Genomic DNA, 23,762 nt, shown 5'->3' on the forward strand with positions numbered 1-23,762 from the left:
TCATTTTCATGTATCTTTTGATGAGCGAAAGTTTATAATTTTGGTGTAATCCAACTTATTAAATTTTTTTCATAGTTCATGCTTTTTGAATCATATATAAAAAAAATTGCCAAACCCCAAATCACTAAGATTTCTTCTATATTTTCTTTTTTGGAGTTGTACAGCTTTCAATCTTGCAGTTGGATCTATGACCCATTTCAAGTTCCTCCTCACCCTCCACCTCTTCCTCCTCTTCTTTGATATGGTGTTTGATGAGAGTCAAGATTTGTTCTTTTGCATGTTGCTATCCAATTGTTCCAGGACTATCTGTTGAAAAGATGATTTTTTTCCCCACTGAAATGACTGGGCACTTTGTTGAAAATCCACTGACCATATAAGTGAAGGTCTATTTCTGGACTTGCTATCCTGTTCCATTCATCTGTCTATTTTTTTTAAGATTTTATTTATTTATTTGACAGAGAGAGAGGCAGCCAGTGAGAGAGGGAACACAAGCAGGGGGAGTGGGAGAGGAAGAAGCAGGCTCATAGCAGAGGAGCCTGATGTGGGGCTCGATCCCACAACGCCGGGATCACGCCCTGAGCAGTAAGGCAGACGCTTAACAACTGTGCTACCCAGGCGCCCCCATCTGTCTATTTTCATATCAATACCACACGGTCTTGATTACTGTAGCTCTATAATTCTTGAAATCAGGTAGTCTAAGTTTTCTGACTGTGTTCCCTTTCAAAGTTGCTTCAGCTGCTCGAGGTCCTTTATAGTCCCATATAATTTTAGAATCAAGTTGTCAAATTCTACAAAAAGGCATGCTAAGATTCGACTTTGAATCTGTAGATCAGTTCAGGAAGAATTGCTGTCTTAACAATACTGAGTCTTCTGATTAAGAGCATGGTATAACTTGCCATTTATTTAGGTCTAGGTCTTTTAAAATTTCTCTTGGCAATGTTTTGTAGATTTCATTGCACACACCTCATGCATTTTAGCCCTAAGCATTTCATAGTTTTCTGATGCTTGATTACTTTTTTTTAAAGATTTTATTTATTTATTTGACAGAGATAGAGACAGCCAGCGAGAGAGGGAACACAAGCAGGGGGAGTGGGAGAGGAAGAAGCAGGCTCATAGCGGAAGAGCCTGATGTGGGGCTCGATCCCATAACGCCGGGATCACGCCCTGAGCCGAAGGCAGACGCTTAACCGCTGTGCCACCCAGGCACCCCGCTTGATTACTTTTTAAGTATTAAACTAACCTTGTATTCCTGGGCAGGGGGGACCAACTTTCAGCATGCTGAAGACGTCTTTTCATTGTCTTCTGGCTGAGAAAATTATCCCTGTTTTTGGTTGAGAAATCAGAGAATCTGGTTGAGAAATGATCTCTGACTTGTTGCTCCTCTGAAAGTAATGTCTTTTTTGGTTGTTTTCAACCTCTAGCTTCTTTTATGATGATCTTTGTTTTTCAGCCGTTGCACTATAGTGTGTCTAAACATGGATTTGTTTTGTTTTGTCTTAAATTCTGCCTCTAGTTCTGTAGAATTCAAGGTTTCTTGAATTTGTGACTTAATGTCTTTCGTCAGTGTTAGAGAGACTTCAGTCCCTGTCATTGCAAATATTGCTTCTGCTCCATTCTCTTTCTTGTCCTCCTAGGATCCCAATTATACGTACAACAGAATTCTCAATATATTTGTATTCTGTCCTTTTATGTCTTTGTGCTTCATTTTAGATACAATTTTCTAAACTATCTTTGATTTCACAATTCTCCCAACAGTTGTGTCTACTCTGCTGTTATATCTATCTACAGGGTACATAATTTCAGTTTTTGTATTTTTACTTTTGTAATTTCTACTTGGATATTTTTCAAATCAATGTTCTTTCTAAATATGTAATTTCTAGTGTCTACCAAAATTCCCACCCTCGTTGTTTATCTTCTTGAATAGAGTAAGCAGGTTATTTTAAAGTTTATATCTCATAAGCCCAATATTTAGCATCCGTGGGTCTGTTTCTATCATCTATCATTTCTGCGGTTCATGAGGTCTTCTCATTCGCTTGGTTGGTTTTGTCGTGTGCCGTTCTGTGCAAACAGTCGTGCCTGACCCTGAAAAGGATCACGCAAGCAGAAATTGTGCAAAGTGATTTGACTAATCAATGGTGAAAATTACCATGCCCTTTAAAAGTTTCTGGCAAAACATTAAAAACTCTATTATCACTTATAAATGAACAGGGGAACAAAAATACAGTAAAACTAATATGGATTTAGTACACTGTAATTTAAAACATTAGAAACACTGAATCCAAGTCTCATTTCCTTGTTAAAAAAAAAAAAAAAAGCTTCCCAAGCGTCGCTTGAACCGTACTGGCCTTCCTCTCATCGTGTAACTCACAATTCGGAGTGAGCATCTTTTCTGGGCTTTCGTAAATTGTCACACTCCTCAGTTTGGACTGGCTTCCAGCACTTATTTCACGTTCAGTGTCGTGAAGTATCTTGGAGAGCTCCTCTAATGATGAAGTGTTGCCCTTGGATCACCTTGTCTGGGACCTCTCCATCTTTCTGTCACAACCACGTTCCTCGTTGATGTGGATACGTCCCTTTTACCCAGTGCCTCTGCTGCCCATCCCGAGTCTCCAAATGGCAGCATCCCCACTGCTGTTTTTCCTGTAGCTCCACGTATGTTCAATTATAATCTTACTCCGGCGTTACCACCTTTCATTTACTTGCTGTACCTTTTTCTTGGTTGCACCTATCCAGTGCTGGAAGAACGTCTGGTGGGTTTGCGGCTGGGAGGCGAGGGGGCGGGCGGTGTGAAGGGAATGGTGGATATACAGACCGACTTTGAAAGAAGAGACGGGATTGGCCACTGATCCTTACACACATCTGTCACCTGTATAGTGATTTGCAGACTTCCTGTACCCACTTAGTTTTGGTACCTGGTTGTGGACACCTGAGCCGTGTTGGGGGGAGCCTGATGGTATTTAACTGACTGTGGTGATTGGGATTCCTGCATATGGAACTGCCTGTATTTGAGAATTTATTCCTAGAAACAGAGGCCTAGCATGATGCTTTGTTCCTGCAGTCATCTGCCAGGGTCCTGGCAATCTGGGACCACCTTCGTCCAGCCTCCAGGACTGAGATTAGTTAGAATGGGGCTCAGTTTGTGAGCAAGCTCATTGATTTCCAGTCACCTGTATTCCTAGAGGGCAGCTTTTGGGTCCCAAAGTTTGGGCTGTTTCCCAGGATTTCCCCTTCTTTTGGTTTTACATCCCAAGTTTTTCCTCTTAGCCATAGAGATATGCTATTTAGCTTCTTTACTGTTTCATCCATAAACTGGCCAACACACAGGGAAGGTCAAGTGCCCATCTTCTCCAGACCTCAGCCTGACCACTGTTCACCACCTGGCGAGTTCTCCAATGCCATGGTGCATGTTTAAAGATTTTGTCCACCTTTTTGAGTTGACTTTCCAACTCCTAAGCCCTTATCAAGAATGGAGCCCCCATCTCAACATTTTCAGACCACTTAATAGTTGTGAATATCAGTTCCGCGGTTTGAAATAGCTGTTTTTCTCTTTTTTTTTTTATTTCCAGAGCTCCAGAGTATTTCTGTACCCTTAAATAAACTCCGTAGACTGGCACATGACTGCATTTCCTTAAGGTTTTCCTCATATTCAGGTAATCTTACTCACATATCTTTCTAATAAAATGCCAATAAAATTTTAGAACAGGAAAACTCATCTTTTCAACAAGCACAAGAGCATAGATTATTAAGTAGAGAGGGAGGCTTTGTTCATTCAGCAGATATTTTTAGGAGCCTTCTGTGCTGGGCCATGTGCTAGCCACTGAGGGTACAGGAGTGAAGAAAGCGGACAGCATTCCCTGCCCCCACAGGGCTGCCCCTCTAGGGAGGGGAGGCGGAGGAGAAAGCAACAGAGCATGTCCTACGTTGGCCAGCGACAAGGCAGGCAGGAGGGGCTACAGTTACAAAAACGGGGTCAGAGAAGACCTCCCCATGTGTGGAAAAAGCACAATTAGGATGTCCTTCCTCCAGTGAACAGGGACACGACGCTGGGAGAGTCCCATGGGGCCAGGACCTCCCTACACTCCAGCACCGTCCACTGCTCACCCTTGGCAGTGGCAGCTTTGCCCCTGGCCTCAGCCTGCTGGAGGGAAAGAAGGAAGCCACCACGCTCTGCTGTGCTCTCACACGTGTCCCTCTACAGCTGTCCCCGCTTGTGTCTGGGCGACCTCCCCTACCCTGACGGCCTCATGCACCAGCAACTCTGGTCCCAGCGTTTTATCTTTGATGTTCTAGATCTGTCTTTCGTCGACACAGCTGGACACTAAGCAGGTCACTCACATTCGAGTATGAACAAGAGAGACGGTGAATTCCATGAGCACGGGGTCATGGTGTGGTACCAAATAATGGCCCCCACAGATGTCCACGCTCCTATCTTGGAGCCTATGGCTATGTGACCTGGCAGAGGGGGCCCTGTAGGTGTGGTTGAGGGTACTGCAAGGGGTTGGTTTGTGTGCCCCCTACCAAAAGATATGTCCAGGTCCTACCTCCAGCACTTCAGAATGTGACCTTATTGGAAAAGGGTTCTTTGCAGAGGTAGTTACGATGAGGTCATATGGGAGCGGGGTGGGCCCTTAATCCATTATAAATGGTGTTCTTATATTTTAAAAAAAGGGCGGGGGCATTTGGACACAGACACACCGTGTGTGCGAGACCACCGTGTGATGACAGAGGCAGAGACTGGACTGTGGTGTCTACAAGCCAGAGAATGCCAAGCTTGACAGCCATCGCCACAAGTTAAGCAAAGGCAAGGAAGGGTTCCACCCAGAGCCTCGGGGGGTGCGGCCCTGCCCGCACATGGATGTCAGACTTCCGGCCCCCAGAACTGCGGGGGAACACACTGCTGTTGAGCATGCCACTCAGTTACGGCCACGCGAGGAGGTGGACGGTCCCAGACCCTGGCAAGGAGAGTACCCGGGGTCATCTGGCTGGGCCCCATCGAGTCCCCGAGCCCTTGCAGCAGAGAACTCCCTCCGGCTGCCGCGGGCAGAAGGGCGGGTCCGAGAGATTCAGAGTGTGAGGACGACTCCCCCCGTGGTGCTGATTTTGACCATGAAGGGGCCACGGGCGAAGGGATGTGGGCCACTTCCCGAAGCCGAGACCCACCCACGGCTGACCGCCGGCGAGGGAACAGGGACGGTGGACGGCGTGTCCATCCGAACAGGCTGACCTGTACTGTATGTAAAGTATACGTCAGTAAACCGGACTTAAGAAAAAACCCAACCTCAAACCCATCTCGGTCGCCTGATTTGTAGGGAGCCTAACAGAAAGAAGGAAGTCTGGTAAAATGAATTCTGGAAGCCAGCCCAACGCCTCGTCACGCCCGCGGAGGAAGGCCGCCAGGTCGATCTCCCAGGCACCTCTGGGAGCCGGCCCTGCTCACACCTGCCGTCACAGGCTCGTGACAGCCCCGGGCAGGATACAGCTGTCTTGTCCGCACGGCCACGGCCACGGAGCCAGAAGCCTCCCGGCGCTCGAAGGCCTCGACACCACCCGTCATCTATAACCCGAGGAAAGGGGCTTGCATCTGTCTACGGGATAATAGCCTCGCTCACTGCTATCAAACCAAACGGTGTCAAGCTAACGGCACACGATCCAGCTCTTGTCCCACCAAGTTTGCCTTTCGGGGAGCAATTATCATGCTTATATGATTAAGACAGACTCGCTGCTCGGGGGCTTATCTGCTTTTAATGCTGGAAGTGTCGGCGACAAAGAGAAGGCCGACCCCGTAACTAAGCGAACGCTGCTTCCCGCATTTAGGTCATTACATGCACAATTAGAGTTAATATTCACCTACGATTTGCATTCTGCCGAACTAAGTGGGTCAGAAGGATTTCGCCGGAGCACTTAACGCCTCCGAGATGGTAATCAGAAGAACTAAAATGGGGTCTGAAGTCTCTTGGATAATTTTTGTTCACCCTTGCCTCTTTCCCGACTTCCTTCCTTTAGTGAAAGGAGGTTCTGAATTTTAAAGACAAATATTTATTGAGCCACCCATTCAGCTCACTGTTAAAATTCTAGCATCATTTGCTCTGGGACCTGCGTCCCGTCTTGGCCTGGGAGCCCTACACGGGGCTTTGCGAGGGCAGGTAACCATGCCTGTGGCCTTTCCACGGCTTCCCCAGCGCCTAGAACACTGCCTGGCACAAGGGAGGCACTCATTAAGTATTTGTTGAGTAAATGTTCAAGCTCGGAAGTCAATGACAGAAGCACTCAGCAGGTGCAGTGCCGGTGGAATACATCGAATCAGAAAGCCGTGCGGTTTCCATGTCTGCGGGACAAAAGCTTGCATCCGGTCCAGGGAGGGTCCCGGAAGGCGTGACGGAGGAGGGGGCACTTGGGCATCTCCCTGGCAGGGTGGTCCCACAGTAGCTGCAGCTCACGAAGCCAGTCGCACGGCCCGAGGCTGAGCCGATGGGGAGCAAGGCGGCCCAGCTCCGGGCTTCTGGGGTCTGCGTCGCACGGGGAGAGCAACTTCCAGCAGAAAAAGCACCTGGGCGTCTAAGTGCTTGCGTCGGGGAGGTCCGAGCGGGGCAGAGTTCAGAGAGGCCCCCCCTAAGAGGGTAGCTTCAGGCTTGGAACCACAGGGCAGGGGCTCGGGGGGGGGGGGCTGGGGGCGGGGTAACGGAGTGTCCCAGGCAGGAGGGAAGGTGCTGGGTGCGTGAGAGGAACTGGCAGTGCAGGAAGAATGTCAACCCCGGAGAGGAGGGCCGCGCCTTCCTGCCCACACGGAAGCCAGGAACTAAGGCTGGATGAGTCACTGCAAAGCCGGCAGTGAAAAGAAGCCGAGAAACAGCTACAGGGTCCTTACTGTGGGGCAGGTATAACCACCCCTGGAAAGGGCTGGCGTCCACCCCACGTGTGGATGAGAACCTTGAGGTGCAGGCCAGGAGGGCCCACGGGAGGCCAGTGCTGCAGCGCCCCAGCCAGAGGCCACATCCTAGGCCGGGAGGGAGGCCCGGCCAATCTCAGTGGGAGTCTCTGGGTGGGTCAGGGTGAGGTCAGGAGGCCGGTGCACGTTGGGCCTGAGGTCACGGCGGCAAGGACCAAGTGCACGGGCCTCTAGGGAGGAGGCAAGGCCCACTGGACCCAGGGAACGGTGGAGAGCAGCTGCTGGCACCGAGAGAGGGGTGCCGAGGGCTCCAGCCTGGAAAGTGAGCATCTGCGTCCCTGGCCCCCTGGCAACGCAGCTCGGGGCGTGGACAGGTGATGGCAGAAGCGGTCTTCCGACACCGGGCAGAGGACGTGCTGACACCTCCGGCTAGGGTGTCACTTCTCATCTCGGAAAAGCAATTCCTTCACCGAGCCCTAGGTTTGGATTCTTGCTCTTGTCCTTCAGGGCTCTCGTTCTCGGAGACCATGCCAGTCTCAATGCCGTAACTGGCCATGCATCCTTCTGAAATACGTTCTAGAGAAGGATTCACGTGGCTCAGAAGGCCCACATGCAATGCACGGTCAGTTCGGGCTTCCGTGCTTCTGTCTTCCGTGGTCGAGCCATGAATGAGCCATGGACGTGTCTGCCTTCCTGCCTACCGTTTTCCTTCCAGATTCTTGCTTCCTTATTGTCTCGTGTCCTGTGAGTACTAAAGATAGCAGCTGTCCTTGAGTGTGGTTAAATATTCACGTCCACCTAGCCTCTGACCTCGACGCCAAAGGCCAACTTTGTCAGATTCATCTAAGTCAAGAGAACGGAGCAGACGGAGGTCGATCATTTTCGGTCTCCAGGGTGAAAACAGAAGATCACCTTTTCCTCTTGTTACATTGATACCCTGCTCCATGCTGTCTCCCCCGTCTTCCCACGCGGAGCCCGGAGCTTGGAGAGAATGACTACGGCCCTTCACAGAAAGCGTCTTGCTGGAAGCTTCCCGCTGTCACCTCAGCTGGGAACTGTGACCTTCCTCTCTGGGGTGGCCTTTACAGGCTCTCCCCTATGCCTGCCCCTTCGCCTCGCCCTCTCCGCTCATCCAGAACCTCCTTTCTCTGCACCTCACTGACGCCCCTGGGCACCAACATCCCCAGCACCCCGAAACATGCGTTCCTTTAACCCTGTGTGTGCCGGTCTTTTCCTGTCAAGGGACACCAGCTTCAAGTGCTTCTAAACATTCGATACCTCTCTCCTCACGCCTCTCATTATTCAAAGCCTTCTTCTCGGGGTGTTGCTCCCCGCAAAGCCCGGGCTGGGAGCATCCTCGCCCGGCTGAACTCACTCCTTAGCCCTCAGGACTCCTGGCTGCATAGAACGGACTAGGTTTATCGTCCTGATTTGACGACTGCAACAACAGAATGTCTTCCTTTCTGGAAAACTCTCTCCATACATGGGTGCTTCTCAGAAGACGAGGGAGGGAGGTGGTTTTCTGAGCCTGCACGTGCTTGGGACTGTGCGCTGGGCACCATCAGGGGAGCCCTGCAGACGCGGGAGGGAGGCCCCTGCCCAGACCAGCGACAGTGACGGAGAAAGGGGGCAATCATCATGGGCCTGCGGAGTCCTCCCCGCGCAGATCCGGACATCCTGGGACAGCATGAGCCGTTCAAATGCTCCGGTTTCAACCAGATTTCACATTTCTCTGCACGGTGTTCCTTTTAAACATCATCCACGTTAATCCCACCCCCGACGTGCAGAGAGAAAACCAGAAATGGAAAGTGAATGCACAGCAAACGATAAGCCTCTGGCCCCGGTTTCAAGCTATCCCATGAAATGAGCCACGAGGAGACTGCAGAATTTATCAGATTTCCTCACGATCCCTAGAAAGGCGGAATGTGCTCGCATTTTGGCAGCCTAGACAACCTGTCCGATAGGGAAAGCTGCCGGAGAGGCTTTTAAAAATTCTTCTGGCCAAGAAATATCCCGTTTAACACACAGGTAATAGGAGAAACGGGGCGTGCAGACGGTCCGGATTGGATCGCGAGCGATCCTGTCTTTTGTCAAGCCATGTTGCGTAAGTGTAAATCTGCATTTAAGGAGCCACGTCGCGCTGACAACTAACTTCCTAGAATATTTCAGAAAAGACACATCCATATGTCAACCTCTACGTAACTGGGCCCCTCTTACTGGAGCTTGGCAATTTGTCACCTTCGTGTGGTTATCACAGAACCGCAGGCTCGTTCAGTTACAAATGGCTGCAAGAAAGCTTGGGGCCTCACTCACTCATAAAAATGGAAGAAAAAAAAAAAGGAACTACAACATACCGTTCACTTTACTCTGTTATAATTTCGAACCATTCATACGAAGCTTCATAATCTTTGAGGCGGTTCATCTTTCTACACTTGCTTTCCTAACGTGGATTATCCGAAGTGATGCTTCCCTAAAGGTTTACTTGTGGTCTCTAAGCTAAAGTGTAAAGCGAGTACATCAAACGAGAAACCGTCACTCCTCTTTATTTACAAATCTCTTAAAACAGAGCAAAACCAAAGCGGTCAGATGAGTGCGGCTTCCTGCAACACGGAGACATGTAGCCAGCACTGTCTCTAACTGCCCCGGTGCCTATCTTAGCCCTGCACCTGCACTGTCCGCTGGACCCCTGCCCCCTCAGAGATAAGCCCTCCTAAACTTGCGCCGGGGGAAAGATACCCCTTTCCTGATGAGCCAGCTGTCCGGACCCTGAATCCACGATCTTGCAGGAAGAAAGAGCATTCTGTTGAATAAGAGTTTCAGGCCAGGGGCGCCTGGGTGGCACAGTCGTTAAGCGTCTGCCTTCGGCTCAGGGAGTGATCCCGGCGTTATGGGATCGAGCCCCACATCAGGCTCCTCCGTTAGGAGCCTGCTTCTTCCTCTCCCCCTCGCCCTGCTTGTGTTCCCTCTCTCTCTGGCTGTCTCTATCTCTGTCAAATAAATAAATAAAATCTTAAAAAAAAAAAAAAGAGTCTCAGGCCAGCTCATAACAAGCCTACCTGATACACGACGTGCCCCAAATCTAGTGAAGATCACGGTCGGAATCATTCCAACTGCAACGACCGCCTTTATGATATGGATGCCATGGGCACCGCACAACGGGTCCCGCGTGGGTGCAGCGATTCCCGTCTCCTTGTGGCGGAGAGTAAGGTCTCGCCATCCCAGGTGGGAGGGAAGCTGCAAAATGCCAAGGGGTGTGACGGGCTGTCCTGCCGTCTGCACTCCTAAGTCGGCTCCCACCCACGCGGGCGTCCGGTAGAAAACACAGGCCCGCCAATCAATCCTCGTCGAATTGAATTCTGCTAGTCGCTTTGTTCAGCGACCATTTGCAAGGACCTACTCGGGGCGTAAGACCAGCCGGGCAGACACGGACAGGACACACGCCGCTCTCGGCGAGTCAGACCCATGGGGAAAGTCAGACCAACCAGAAGCCTCGGCGCAGCCCAGCAAAGCCAGGCCCAAGTCCCGGAGGACTTCACCCTCCAAGGATGAGGACCGTCGTCCCCACGCCCCACTGCAGTGGAATAAGGGTCGCCGCATCAGATACGAGCACAACGGGAGGGCACAACCGCATTCAGAGAAAGCCCGAAACACTCGTGACCGTTTTGCTCGTCCTGGCATAGGTCTCTTGTTTATGTATTCAAAACCAGGCGACAAAATCCGTATGCATGGCGGGAGGTGTGGCTTTCTGAGAGCCTTTGAAAATTCATAAAATGGCCTGGGCGAAAATAACGTGGGCATCAGCTGTGGCTCACGGAGAAGCCCAGGCCAGGGCTTCCTGCTTCGTGGGAAGACACGTCGGGGCTCTGCACGGGTTTTCCTATCGTACAAGCGGTCTTCACATAGGCTGCCACTTTTGAGCTTCCCAACCCCTCCGAGAAGTGAAACGGGATTTTGGGATGAGAAGAGAGCGGTAGAGCTGTCTAGAGAGGTGGACCAAGACCCCGGGCCTGGCAGGCAGCAGCTAAGGAGCCAGAAACCAGTTCTCGAGCTGAATGACCCAATGCATTTCCACCGTGTCGGGCTGCTTCCGACGCAAACCGAAATGTCTGAATGCTTTTTCTTTTACTACGTGCTGACCTCGAAACAAAGGCCGCTCAACCACAAAACTAATTCGAACAGGGCTGACCCCGCGGGGACTAACTTCTCCACTTCTCGGAGTACAGAGACTCTTCCAGACACCACGCTGTCACAGTGACGAGATGCTACGTCATTCAGTATTCCAGGGCAAGGAACGAACGCACCGCCCGATCACAACTGTCAGACGAGGTCACGTCCGATTATCCGCAGAACCAGTCAAAAAATCGCACGCACGTGCTCCTTGTCATAAGAAGCTCACGGCATGTCAGCGTTAGGGATCCTTGGAAGAAGAAACAAGGTCTCTCACATATGGTCCGTTGGGGCTTCTAGGGCTTTCCTGTTTGGTTCTTACTTTATTTTTATTTATTTATTTATTTTAATTTTAAGATTTTATTTATTTGTCAGAAAGAGAGAGATAAGCAGAGGGAACGGAAGGCAGAGGGAGAAGCAGGCTCCTCACTGAGCAGGGAGCCCGATGCGGGACTCGATCCCAGGACCCTGGGATCATGACTTGGGCCAAAGGCAGACGCTTCACCGACTGAGCCACCCAGGTGTCCCTGGTTCTTACTTTAAAACTATCTTCAGGGGCGCCTGGGTGGCTCAGTCGTTAAGCGTCTGCCTTCGGCTCAGGGGGTGATCCCGGCGTTCCGGGATCGAGTCCCGCATCGGGCTCCTCCGCTGGGAGCCTGCTTCTTCCTCTCCCACTCCCCCTGCTTGTGTTCCCTCTCTTGCTGGCTGTCTCTCTGTCAAATAAATAAATAAATAAATAAAATCTTTTAAAAAAAATTTAAACTATCTTCACACCAAGTTGGAAATTACAGTTCACTACCTCATTCTCCCGACCCACGTGACCTGGCCTTGGAGGTGAGCTCGCGTGTTCCGTGTCCCTAATAAGCAGATACAGCAAATGTCTCCCCGCACACAGAAACTATGCCTATCTTTGGAATGTCTATGGAACATGGGAAAGACTGACTCAGTATCAAGTCACCGAAACCAGAAATAAAAACAGAGGTCCTCAAATTCAAAACCAGCAGAAATTATACAGGTCACAGCCTCTCTCAGAGCAGTGAACAAAATTAGTCCAAATGTTCGTTAGAAACACCAGCCACTTGGAAGGTGAGACACTCCTGCTAGTTTCCTTTAAGAATATTTTCACGCAGAGACTGCGGGAGAGGAAAAGGAGAAAAGAGAATCGGGGGTGTTTAAAATCTGTTTACACTAAGCCGAGAAACATTTGATTTTTTTTAAAGATTACTGAAAGAATACTTCTCGTACAAACACAGCTGCTCATAGCACGCAAGAAAAAGAGCGCTGGTTGTCAATCACGGAACGGCAGGGTGCTTTGGCAAAAATAGTTCCCCTCCATATACTCCAGTTCCACCTCTTAGGATGAGATGAACAATCTCCAACTTTCTTTTTTGTATTCTGGCACAAAAATCAGCTTCACGAGCAGATCCGTTGTTGTCTTGCTCCATACTGAGCACCCAAGCCCATAGCAGCTACTCAGTAAATAGTTGCAGAATGAATGAATAATATAGATATTACACACAATTATATATATAATATATACACACACATATATATTATATATATTATATATGTGTGTGTGTTATATGTGTGTGTGTATATATCTATACACACACACACATTAAGGGACTGGCTAAATAATGACTTTACCTAGACACGATGGAATAGTACATAGATATTTAGAACGATGAAGCAGAAACACATTTATTTCGCACGGGCAGATTCTTCACCACCCAATAGTCAAGGAAGCAGAAGCAGACCACAGCGTGGCTGCTGTGGGAGAAACGTGCCTTTTCTCCCCTCTCTTATTCTCTCTCACACACACAATGTTTAAAAATCTGTTTGCAAGTCTGACAGGCATGAGCTAGTACAAACTATCTCGTGATTATGGACTGTCTCTCATTATATGTCTAAGATCTGAGAAAAGAGAAAAAAACCATTTTCTCTACGGTTGGTTACTTGCTTTTGCCTTGAAGTTGTAGAGAAGTGTGTCTCATCCCCTGTCTGGCCCCTCGAGGACAGGGATGTCTCCCATCCAGCCACTTCTCCAGGCTGTCCCTGTCCTGGGTGATGACAGTTCCAGACCTGACCTACCACCCCAGCAAGCTATCTGCTTGATATTCAAATCTGCATGGAAACAGCAAGAAGAGCCCCCAGGCCACTCTGCACGTTCGGGCACCTGTAACTTCAGTGTCTGTCAAAGAATAACACTTCTCACAGCTCAGCTGCCCAGATTCACACGACGTGGAACCCAGCCGCTAGAAAAGAATGAACCTCTCGGTAAAACTGAGAGAGGAACCTGCCAGGTAGCAGCATCTGCGTTCACTGGACTTTCGAAGCACTGAACATACACCTAACTTTGCACCACAAAGTAATAACTCACCCCAAATGGCTAGTTTGTAGGGCAACACAAGTCAACACGTAAATATTTCCGTCTGGAAACAGGAGCGAATCAAACCTTCCATTTACCTGTGATGGCAACGTCTTACTTCTGAGCTGGTCTCTCCTCCAACAGTCCCTCGGTTCCTCGCGGAGGCAGGGCCCTTCCCTGCAGCCTTGGCATTAACAAGGTAAAGGAGGAAATGATTACGATATGTCCTCTGGATTCTCCCCAACTCTCCACCACCTTGGCAGAGGAAAGTCACCGTGACCCTACTTCAGCAGCAATGGAAAACCCGGTGCCCCCCTGCCCTGCCGACTCCCCCCCTCCCGCCCCCGCCCCGCGCACCCTTTCCCGAGCGGCCCTGGGAGAGGAGGGGGCTCCCTGGTTTGAGGAGGGGTAGCTGGAGTAGGGGTGGCCGCTCAGCCCTTAAGGGCCCAGAGCGCCCCGCAAAATCCGACACATTACACAGCCGCGGACTTTCTTAGAAAGACGTCTGACACTGACATTTGGGGCACGCCGTCCCTCCTTTAAAGTTAAAAAGGCGAGGAAAGCATGGGCACGCAGCCGTCTGTCCCCGGTCGGTCTGGGGTGGGCGCGAGGGCAGCACCCAGCTTCCGGAGCGCCGCCGGCACCGCCCTGCGGACCCCGGGCCCCCGCGGCCGGGACGTGGGGAGAGCTGGGCGCGGACGCGGCGCGCCGGACCCGCAGGGCCGGGCCGGGGAGAAGTGTGGCGCCGCTGCCCTGGGCTCGGCCGGGCGGCCGACTGCGCTCGGCGCAAAGTGCTGCAGTTCCTCAAAACTGCTCCGCGGGCGAGTTTCTCCCGTGCGACCGCAGCCGCCCGGCGCGCGGCCCCGGCTGCCCAGCCTCGGGGATCCCAGGGGTCTCGGGAAACGCCCCCAGTCGGTGACGCCCCAAGTCGACCGGGCCGAGGGAAGGGCGCGCCCAAGGCCCCCGCCCGCTGGGCCTTCCCTCCCGCGGGACAACCTGTGGACCCGGCGTCTCCGAGGCCCCGGGCTTTCGGAGGGAAGCCGAGCAGGGGGCGGCCCCCTGGGCCCGGGGATCCCCCGCACCAGACCCAGCCGCTCGGCCCGTGCCCCCGGGTCCCGCGCATGCGCCGCCCGCCCCTCCTCTGGCCGCTGCTGCTCCGCGTCCCGAGAAGGGGAGGCCGGGTTCTCGGACCCCGCGAGCGCCCGCCCGCCCCTGGGCACCTGGGGCCGGTCCGTGGCCTGCGGGTCCGCGGGGCGAGCGCGCCGAGGGAGGCGGCGCCGGGCAGGGCGCTAGCTGCCGCCGCCTCCGCCCCCGCCGCCCGCTGCCCCCGCCTTGGGGCCGCCGCGTCCCCTGCCCATGCCCGGCGCCGCCTCTCCGCGCCCGTGCCAGCCGCGCCCCCCGCGGCACGCGCCGCCCCTCTGCCCCCCGCCCCGGCCCGGCTGCGCGGGCAGCTAGCGCGGGTGGCCGCCGGAAGCCCCGCCCCGCCCCGGGCCTCTGACCGGGCCCCGGGCGGGACACACCCCCCTGGCGGCGGCGCCCGATTGGCTGTCCGCGGGGTCGGGGGCGGGGCCGCGGCCTCGGAGGCTCCCACCTCGTGCCCGGCGGCTGCTGCACCAGTGGGGAAACTGAGGCCGGCGAGGCGAAGGGACTGCGGAGGTCACCGGGCGGGCGGGTAGAGAGCCACGGTGGAACAGCGCGTGCAGCTGGGCGTCGGCGCGCGTCCAGCCCCCGCGCACCGGGAGGGGCTGCAGTCGCGGCGGGGGCGGGCGCGCGGCCGCGGACCCCCGAAGGTTCCCGTCCGGCGCCCAGGCCACGCTGGCGAGGCCCCTCCTCCCTCTCGGGAGCCCTGCTCTGCCTGCCTACGGCGAGCTGGTCTAGACCCGGGCCGAAGGGCTAGTGCCCTTGAGTCGCGGGGTGCGCGGGGTGGGGGGCGGTTGGGGCAGGACCTGCCCCAAGGACCCCAGGATACGAAAGAAGGAGAAAGAGAACACGAGCTGAGAGGACGCGTCAACGGGTGGCGGAGGTGCCCGGGCGGGCGCCACAGGCGGGGACCCAGAAGGGTGAAGGGCAGCGGGGACATCGTGGGCGCCCGCTGCCAACTCCGACCACCCGCCCCACACTCACACCCCCACCCCGGCTGCGGGAGAGCCGTGCCCCCTCCCGCCGTGCGTCAGGGGTGAGGGGCTGACTTTGTGCCCGGCCAAGGCGCTGGGCCTCTGCCAGCGCGGGGGGGGGGAGGTCGCGCCCGGCAGCCAATGACAAGGAGCAGGGGAGAGAGCTGCAAAGCGGCTCTGTTTGCGCGGCGACGCACGGAATGCACAAAGCCCCCGTGCCAGCGCCTCAGGACACCCCTCCCTTGGGAACGAAATGTGTGCTATGCCAGCCTTCCTCCCTTCCCTCCCGCTGCTCCTGCCACTGTTCTATTTGTAGCGGCGAGCGCCCAGGAGGACCTGCTCAGGGCAGGAAACCCAGCTCCGAGCAAATCCCCGTGTTATGCAGAGCCCTTTCACAGATGTCTCTTGAACTCACCCTTGCGGACTGGCCCCTAGCTGTGGCGCACTTTGCCCTTCCCTGCAGACACCCACAGAACCTTCCCACTTGCACACCGACAAGCCCAACTTTTATTGCATATCCTAGCAATAACCGATATTTGTATTATGTTCCAGTTTTCAAGGTGATCCATGCACATTATGTCCTGGGTATGGCGTAGGCTGGGCAGGCTGAACAGTATGTCTCACTCACGCAGCTAGGAGCCACAGACTGTGCTGGGTGTCGAGGATACAGCAGCAAAGGAAATACAGAACTCATGTCCTCATGAGGACATCCAGCTTCAAAGATGTCATCTGACATACTCCAGATCCCGGGCTGTGAAGAACCAGGAGTCCAAATGCAGGGGTGTTGGCTTCTTCTCCCGGATACACTGTGATGGTCTGCCACAAACCCAGTTCAGCCACGGGGTTGGAAAGACCTGGTAAAAAATCGTTTTAGATGAGGACAAAGGAAACTGTATAGGGTTCAACAGAGTAGTTGGACACCCAGCAGACGTTGAGAAATTATATTCTTGGATTCTTGGGGCTCTCGAGGTTTTAGGGAGAGAAAACTTGTGTTTCATGCATGTGTTCAAGGTTGTCACTTTCGAACAAACGCTTTCGGCCAGCCATACCCTCCCTCCCCCGTCCAGGTGGGGAGGAGAAGGGTCCTCAGGACGCCTGGGAGCACCCATGGGACAACTCCAAGCATGTTGCCCTGGACGTGGGGCTGGGGGGCCTGGGGTCCTATTTGCCGTGAAGAACCTGCCTGACACCCAGCATAGGAGAAACTGTCACAAAGAACACGCGTTCCCCAGCCCCTGGAAGTCTCTCCCTCCCTCATGCCTTACCCGCAGCGTTGTGGAATGTGGGCAGTGCCGCAGAACGAAGACAGCTTCCTATGCAGGACTGAGCAGAATCTGCAACATCAGGGGCAAATTCATGCTCTGGACAATGTGTCTGACCACCTGGGTCCCCCTGGAGCCTTCATAAATGTTGGGAGCATTGGCGGTACATGCACCTTAGTTCATAGCTTCCATCTATTTGGGGCTGATGCTGTTTCAGCATTTCTTTCTTTCTTTCTTTCTTTCTTTCTTTCTTTCTTTCTTTCTTTCTTTCTTTCTTTCTTTCTTCCTTCCTTCCTTCCTTCCTTCCTTCCTTCCTTCCTTCCTTCCTTTCTCTCTTTCTCTCTTTCTTTCTTTCTTTCTTTCTTTCTTTCTTTCTTTCTTTCTTTCTTTCTTTCTTTCTTTCTTAAGATTTTATTTATTTATTTAGCAGAGAGAGACAGCCAGCGAGAAAGGGAACACAAGCAGGGGGAGTGGGAGAGGAAGAAGCAGGCTTCCCAGCGGAGGAGCCTGATGCGGGGCTCGATCCCAGGACTCCGGGATCACGCCCTGAGCCCAAGGCAGATGCCTAATGACTGAGCCACCCAGGTGCCCCTGTTTCAGCGTTTCTAATCACGTTTTCTAATCTTGAAGATGTTCAGAGACATCATTATTACGGTGCCCACATTACAATCGGGAGACTGAGGGACAGAGAGCCCGCCGCCGGCACCAGGTCACAGAGGCCAGTTGTAGAGCCCAGGGCAGGAGGTGGCCCACACCTGCTGAACTGCTTCTGGATGCGCCAACTCGCCCAGTCTCACCGGAGCTGCCTGGGGCCTCTGGGGGAGAATCGGGACGTTCAGAGAGGAGGGGGCAGCTGGAGGGGGCTCCTGCCACTAGACACTAGGCTGTGGGTTAGACAATGAACTTGTAAGAAGGTGAGGTCAGCCACCTGTGTTCCGAGAGAAGGTGAGACCTGACCGGAGCCCTGCTGGGGGGAGGAAGCAGGTCCCACGGGCCTGGGGGGCCAGGCCCGAGTCTGTTTGCCCTGCAGCTTAGGTAAGCCCTTTTCCAGGAACCAACGCCTCTACAGGTCACTTGTTTGCCCTTTGCTGATCTGCAAAGCCTCTGATGAGATGGGTTTTGTGCTCCCAGGGTGTCATCGGCCAGGGCAGTGGCCCTTGATCTCCTGGAAGCCGGCCCTCAGGTCAGGTGGTAGAAATCGATGGGGGCAGGGAGCACGGGCTGAGAAATGGAGACTTTGCTGTTGGCAAAGCCAGAGCTGCCCTGTGGCCCCCAGCTGGCCCTCGGTGGGGGCTGATGAAGGGCATGTGTATGGCTGCTATCCTAGTTATGACAGCAAGACCTCATGGGTCCAGATAACAAAGCCTTGTCACGTTAGGGCATGGAGTTCACAACAGTCCTGCGAGGCAGCTGGGTTCATTTCCATTTTACAGATGAAGAGACTGAGGGCCAGAAATGACATCATTTGGCTGAGATCTCCAAGAAGGAGCGAGAACCAGGCCGTCAGAGTCTAGATCCATTCCGTCACCTGCACCAGCCCCAGGGTACTCCCAGAGGTCTGGTCCAGAAGCCAGTGCTCTCCTGGCCGGGTACCCCAGTGGTCTCTGGCAGGCACAGGAGTGCGGTGTCAAGGATCAGTCTTGGCCCCAGCACTGTGCGGTGGCAGCAGCCCATGCAGAAACCTGTGGCAGGAGAGAGGGGCCGCGTTCAATGGGAAAGAGTGAAAATGGTGCAAGGTGGGCAGAGGTGGCCTAGTGGGGAGTTTGGCTTGATTCCATCAGATTCGTAAAAAATAAGAAATGATGCATGCTAACTGGTGGTTATCACTGAAACAGAGGTGGTGGTGGTGGGTACAGCTATGTACTCACGTGAGGTCTACACATTCTAGAACCTTCTGCAGGTCCAGCGACTGCTGCTGTCATAGACATTCTACCTTTTTGATAATCAGCCTGTCCGCAGCTGAAGTTGACAGACTGGCTGTCGTGCTTGAGAAACCCACGACAGCCCCCTTGCAGCAAGGCTGCCCCCACCCTCCCTTCCCAAGAATAAGATATCTTCCCCACTAGGACTCGCTATTCCATCGCTGGGGGGCTTAAGCTCCTTAGGACGTGGGGGGGGGCGGTGGGCATCATTGATGTTTTCTGTCCAGTTTAGGGTATGGGCTTGGAGCTTCAGGACCCATGTGACCAGTAGGTGGGAGCCTCACCATAAGGCATGATGTAAAGATGCATTTGGTTGTTAAAGGATTTTCCACTCTGCTGGAGATGGGGTTCGCAGTTATCTGACCTGGGGAGGGGCCCCGACTGTGAACTGTACTGTTGTGGGTGGGCAAGTTCAGGGGGTGCAGACAGAAGACACAGCATGTTCCCCCACAAATGCAGAGCGAATACAGGTATACAGGCCCACCACCGCCTCCGCCTGGGACCCCCCAATTTCCCTCATGAAACTAGTAGACAGAACCTGGGATTCGGAATCTAACAGACCTTGAGTCAAAACCCGGCTCTACCTTTGACTCGTACTTTATACCTTAGACAAATGACTCCACCTGTTGACTGAGTTTCCTCATCTATACAGTGGGGCAGTGCTGCCTATCTCCATGGGCCCTGGGGAGAGAATTAGCAGGGAGCACGGTCGAGATGTGGTGACCACCTGCCTGAGGGCTCTGCCAAGGGTCACCTCCTCCAGGAAGCCTGCTTGGCATCCATCCCACCGGCAAAGCCACCCTCCTCCTTGGGTTGCCCACCCACCATCTGCCATGTAGCTTTTGTCTAGCGGAGCACTGTCTCAAAAGGTGCCTCTCCCCCTGCCTGCCTCACCACTCGGGTGAGCTGACATCAGCTGAGGCCTCGAACCTCCCTGACCCCAGCCGAAGTGCGTATTTGTCGCTCACTCGTGCGATCCTCAGGTCTACCCTGGCTTCTGCCTTTTACAGATGAGTCCTTCCAGCTCAGCGAGGCGGCACGAGCTTAAGCCCTGGGCGCCTGCAGGCTGCGAGCCTCCAGCTCTTCATTCCCTGGGGCGCCCAGCACAGGGGCTGGAACCCATGTGGCACCATAAATGTGCGAGGGAAGGGCCAGGACGTTCTACTGGCACCTCTAGGCCTTGGCCTGCAGTAACATGAGGGAGTGGACCACGGTCCCCAGTCCCCTGCAGGGACAGGCCGTGTGTGCCAGATGTCCCTGGTCTGCCGCAAGGTGGGGAAGAGAAGCAAGGACCTGTGTGCTCTGTAAAGCTTCATCTAGTCAATTTAAAGAAACATCCCTTTTCTCCCTGACAGCATGTCCTTTATCTCCTTGGGTTATTTTTGAAAATGCCTTTTCTTAATAAAAATGTCTCGGATGAGGTGCTGATAATGGTTGGTAGGGATTGGCGTGTTTTGACTCGGTAGCCCCCGGGTCCGTCCCCAAGGCTGTTTAACATGTTGTCGGTTTGGAAAGCCCAAAGTCCGGGACCTCCTGGCCCCCACGAGCTCTGTTTACTGATAAACACACAGCACGTTGCGAAGGCCTCCTGACATTTTTCCAGTCGTTTCGTGCTCGCTCACTCCCTCCTCCAGATTTACGTGTGAGATTTATTCGCAAGTCAACATTCTGGTCTGTGTTGAGACTTGCAGCATGGAACAGACCATCCTCCGCGAGGGCCCGATTTTGATCTTTGACAAATCCACGGAGCAGGGTGTGGGCGGCTGCCTTGGGAGCCTGCAGGACTTACACCCACGTGGGGGCCCAGCTCACACGTCATCGGGTATCGGGGTGGGGGAAAGGTTCCCTCTGCCTGGGAGTCTGGGGTGTGCAGGGGAAGGAGCTGGCTGGAGGCAGAAAGAGAGCTGAATTCCACGCGGGTGCGAAGGCAGTCACTGGAACGATCTCTGGAAGGGGATGGTGGCGTGGGGCAGGACACCAGACCAGCAGCCTGGCGGGCGGCCTTCTTAGATGGCCGGTGGGAAAGACAGACCCGGGGGTGGCGACTGTAAACCCATCACTTGTTTCTCCAGGTGGAAGCAAGTGTTAGAGCGGAGCTTAATGTTAAAACTCCCCTCCCCCACCTGGAAAACACACTCCAGCGATGGCTGGGTAGGTGCCAAGGACCGAGCTGGTGCTTTCCAAACATGACTCCTGTCTCACCAGCTCGCGACCCCGGCGCTAACGTCCTCTGGGAGATCAAGGCAGGCTCTGGGCTCCTGCAGGGTGGCCAGAAAGTCTCCCCACGCCTCCTTGTTCCCGAGTCCCTGGTGCGTGGCCTTCGGGCCTCCAGCCTCACATGAGGGAGAATCTCCCATCAGAAACCTGGTACCTTGACTTCTGTCCTCGCATGCCCCTCTCCGCCAAGGTCAAGGCCTCAACTCTCCAAACTGGCAAAGGGCCTCTGGGCAAAAGTTCCTCCGTCCTGCTGCCCCACCACCCCCACCTTGTCCTGGAAGTTCTCCACTATTATGGCCACTCGTAGAGGTTTTTATCATCATTTGTAAGCATTTTTTAAAATATAAAATGTTTTACTTATTTCTAGAGAGAGAGCTGCCCCTAATAACCTAGCCTCCAGTTAGCAGACACAGAAACTTAAATTGTTCCTTCAATCAGCGTGATATGCTCTGTCTTCTGGTTCAGATGTTAAGCACGGGGACTTGGCTGTCCCTGAGGCTGTGTCCCCACCTTGCCCGGCATGGGGGCAGTGGTTCCTCACTAAATCAGGGAGTTTTGAGCGTGTCCCTTAAGAGCGGTGTTGGTCTCGAGCAAAGCGGCTCGCTGACCCTCTTCCCAGCCAGAGGGTCAGGTTCCTAAGCTCCCTCCCCGCTTGGCTGCCTAGAGGGGTCGTGGTGACGTGCCCGCCGTGCCCAGCCCCAGTGCCCAACAGCCCGGCTCACATGTCTTTACTTTTTCCACTGTGGCCCCCCACTCCCCTCCCGGGCGCTGTGACCTTGGACAGCCACGACCGCCCTGTGTGCGTTCCCGACTGTAAACTGAGAGGCTGGGCTGGCTGATCTCAAACGTCCCCTGCCAGCCGGGGACTCGGAGTTGTGCTTAGGGGTGTGACCGGGACATGCCCCAGGAGCCAGCTGTCAGTGCCCACGAGGGAAGCATTTTTTCCTGCCTTGCTGGGGGAAAGCAGACACATGACTCTCCGGGCTGAGCCCTTGCCGTGAATTATGATCAGTGGGGCTCGTGCTCTCTGCTTTGGAAATGTGTCAGGACCAATCTCCAGGCCTGGTATCAGCGGAGCTCAGGGCCTGGAGGGAACCAGCTACCTTTTTGTGCTGGAACGTCCCACGCCAAAGCAGGCCGGCAGAAAGCCGCCCCCCTGCCCCCCTCCGCCTTCTGCAAACAGGCAGCAGAAGAGCGGCCCGTGTCCTGTCCCTACCACGTTCCAGGGAGGAGCCCCTCGCTGTGGCCTCCCATCCCCCAGCTTGCTTCCAGTGACTCTCCCAGTCACTTGCTGCTTTGCTCTCAAAGTGGACTCTGGCTTCTTGTTGGGGCCGGCAGAGGTGGTCGATCCTGCCATCGGATGAAGAGATCACTGGAGGGGGCGTGCTTTGGCAGACGGACAGAACAGCGGGAACCGGGGGCTGGCTGCCTCACATGTCCTCACTCGTGCACCAAGATGTTAGGGAACCAGGCCCCCAGGTCCCACCTGGGCCTCCTTGCCTAGTTGCTTCTGACCCCTTTGGAAGGGAACCTGAGAAGTCGACCGCTGGCAGGGCAGGGACGGGTGGCTCTTGGCAGGACCTGAGGTAGAGCTGGAACTTTCTGGACTGCAGGAAAGGGCAGGACCCCATAGGATCCTCACTGGGTCCCTGCGGCCGGTCACAGGCCCTGAAAGAAAGACTCAGACAGCCATGTGGGTGACACAGGGCTCACCGTGAGAGGCTCCCTGTCCCCATCACCCTTTTGTTCAGGGCAGTGAAGTTGTGCTGAAAGTCTGATCTCCAGTCCCAGCTCTGCAGCGGGAATGTGGCTCATCCCCTCAGCCCTCAGCTCCTCGGTTCCCTTGTGGGGGTACTGAAGCTGGCCTGGAGGGTCACTGCCAGAGTCAGAGGTAATGAAGATCTACGCGGCCTAGTCAAGAGGCTCCTGGGCCCTGACTCCTCCCCCACCCACCTACACAGTCTTTTCACACCGGGGCCCTCCAGTCTCACTTCCCTTATCCACCAGTCTCCAGGCTCTGTCCCACCCTCTCACCACCCCCGTGGGGTCGGCCACGGTCACACCCCCACCTCTCTCTCTAGCCTCTCCACTTGCAATCTAATGTGTCACGCTAGAGTGTACCACCTCTTCAAGGAAGTCCTCCCTGATCGCCTCTGTCCGGGCACTGTTCCTCTTTTGTCCTCCATCAGCCCCAGCGCCTCTGCTGATCTTCCTGGGTCATGCATGTCTGTTCACTAGTTCATCTCCACCAGACTGGAAGCTTCCTGGGAATTAGGATCTTATCCGATCCTAGGTTATTAATACAAATAACAACAGAAATGATGGTATAAAAAAACTATCCTTTTTTTGGTACGTTACCTCCTACATGTTCGAATTTAACAATGCCCAGCTCTTTGGTGCAGACTGCTCTCTAGTGATTGCGTTTATTCATACTGCAATATTATTTTATAGTGAAATATATCACATACGTGCTCTGTAATTTCACTTGTTTTATTATGATGCATATGCTACTATGTTTGAATACACCTTTAATTTATTTTTACATTGTAATTTTTTTTTTGTTTGGTAAAATAAACATAACATAAAATTTCCCATTTCTAAGTGTACAACCGGTTTGCTATGAGACCATTACCATGGTCAGTCTCCTTTGCTCTTCCCCGGCTGAAACTCTGTACCCCCTGAACACTAACCCCCCACTTCCCCTTCAGGATTTTCTGGTGCCACAAAAGAGACTTTGGAACATTTGGTGGAATCAGAATGAGATCTGTAGCTTAGGGTCCCCTTGGTGTTAACTTCCTGGTGTGAATCACCGAGTGGCGGTTGTGC

At 53.7% G+C, this 23,762-nt stretch overlaps 1 protein-coding gene across 3 annotated transcripts in view; it reads right to left on the reverse strand.

Moving 5' to 3' along the window:
* PPARA (peroxisome proliferator activated receptor alpha) overlaps positions 1-14,797 on the reverse strand; it is a 67,170-nt gene extending 52,373 nt beyond the window's left edge. The window contains exons 1-2 of one of the 3 annotated variants that reach the window (XM_045780092.2): positions 14,642-14,797; positions 13,520-13,605 (exon numbers count right to left, since the gene is read on the reverse strand). Coding sequence is in view for 1 of the 3 variants with exons in the window: in XM_045780087.2 (XP_045636043.2) it covers positions 13,520-13,605; positions 14,418-14,544 (213 nt within the window). In the remaining 2 variants the exon portion in view is untranslated. Of the gene's footprint in view, positions 1-13,519; positions 13,742-14,417; positions 14,609-14,641 lie in introns of those variants that run through there. The other 2 variants (XM_045780087.2, XM_045780088.2) reach the window with 2 other exon arrangements.
* Positions 14,798-23,762: the final 8,965 nt, after the last annotated feature.

The sequence above is a fragment of the Ursus americanus genome, chromosome 17 (assembly GCF_024610735.1).
Source record: "Ursus americanus isolate L20-20 chromosome 17, mUrsAme1.1.p, whole genome shotgun sequence".
Lineage (NCBI taxonomy): Eukaryota > Metazoa > Chordata > Mammalia > Carnivora > Ursidae > Ursus > Ursus americanus.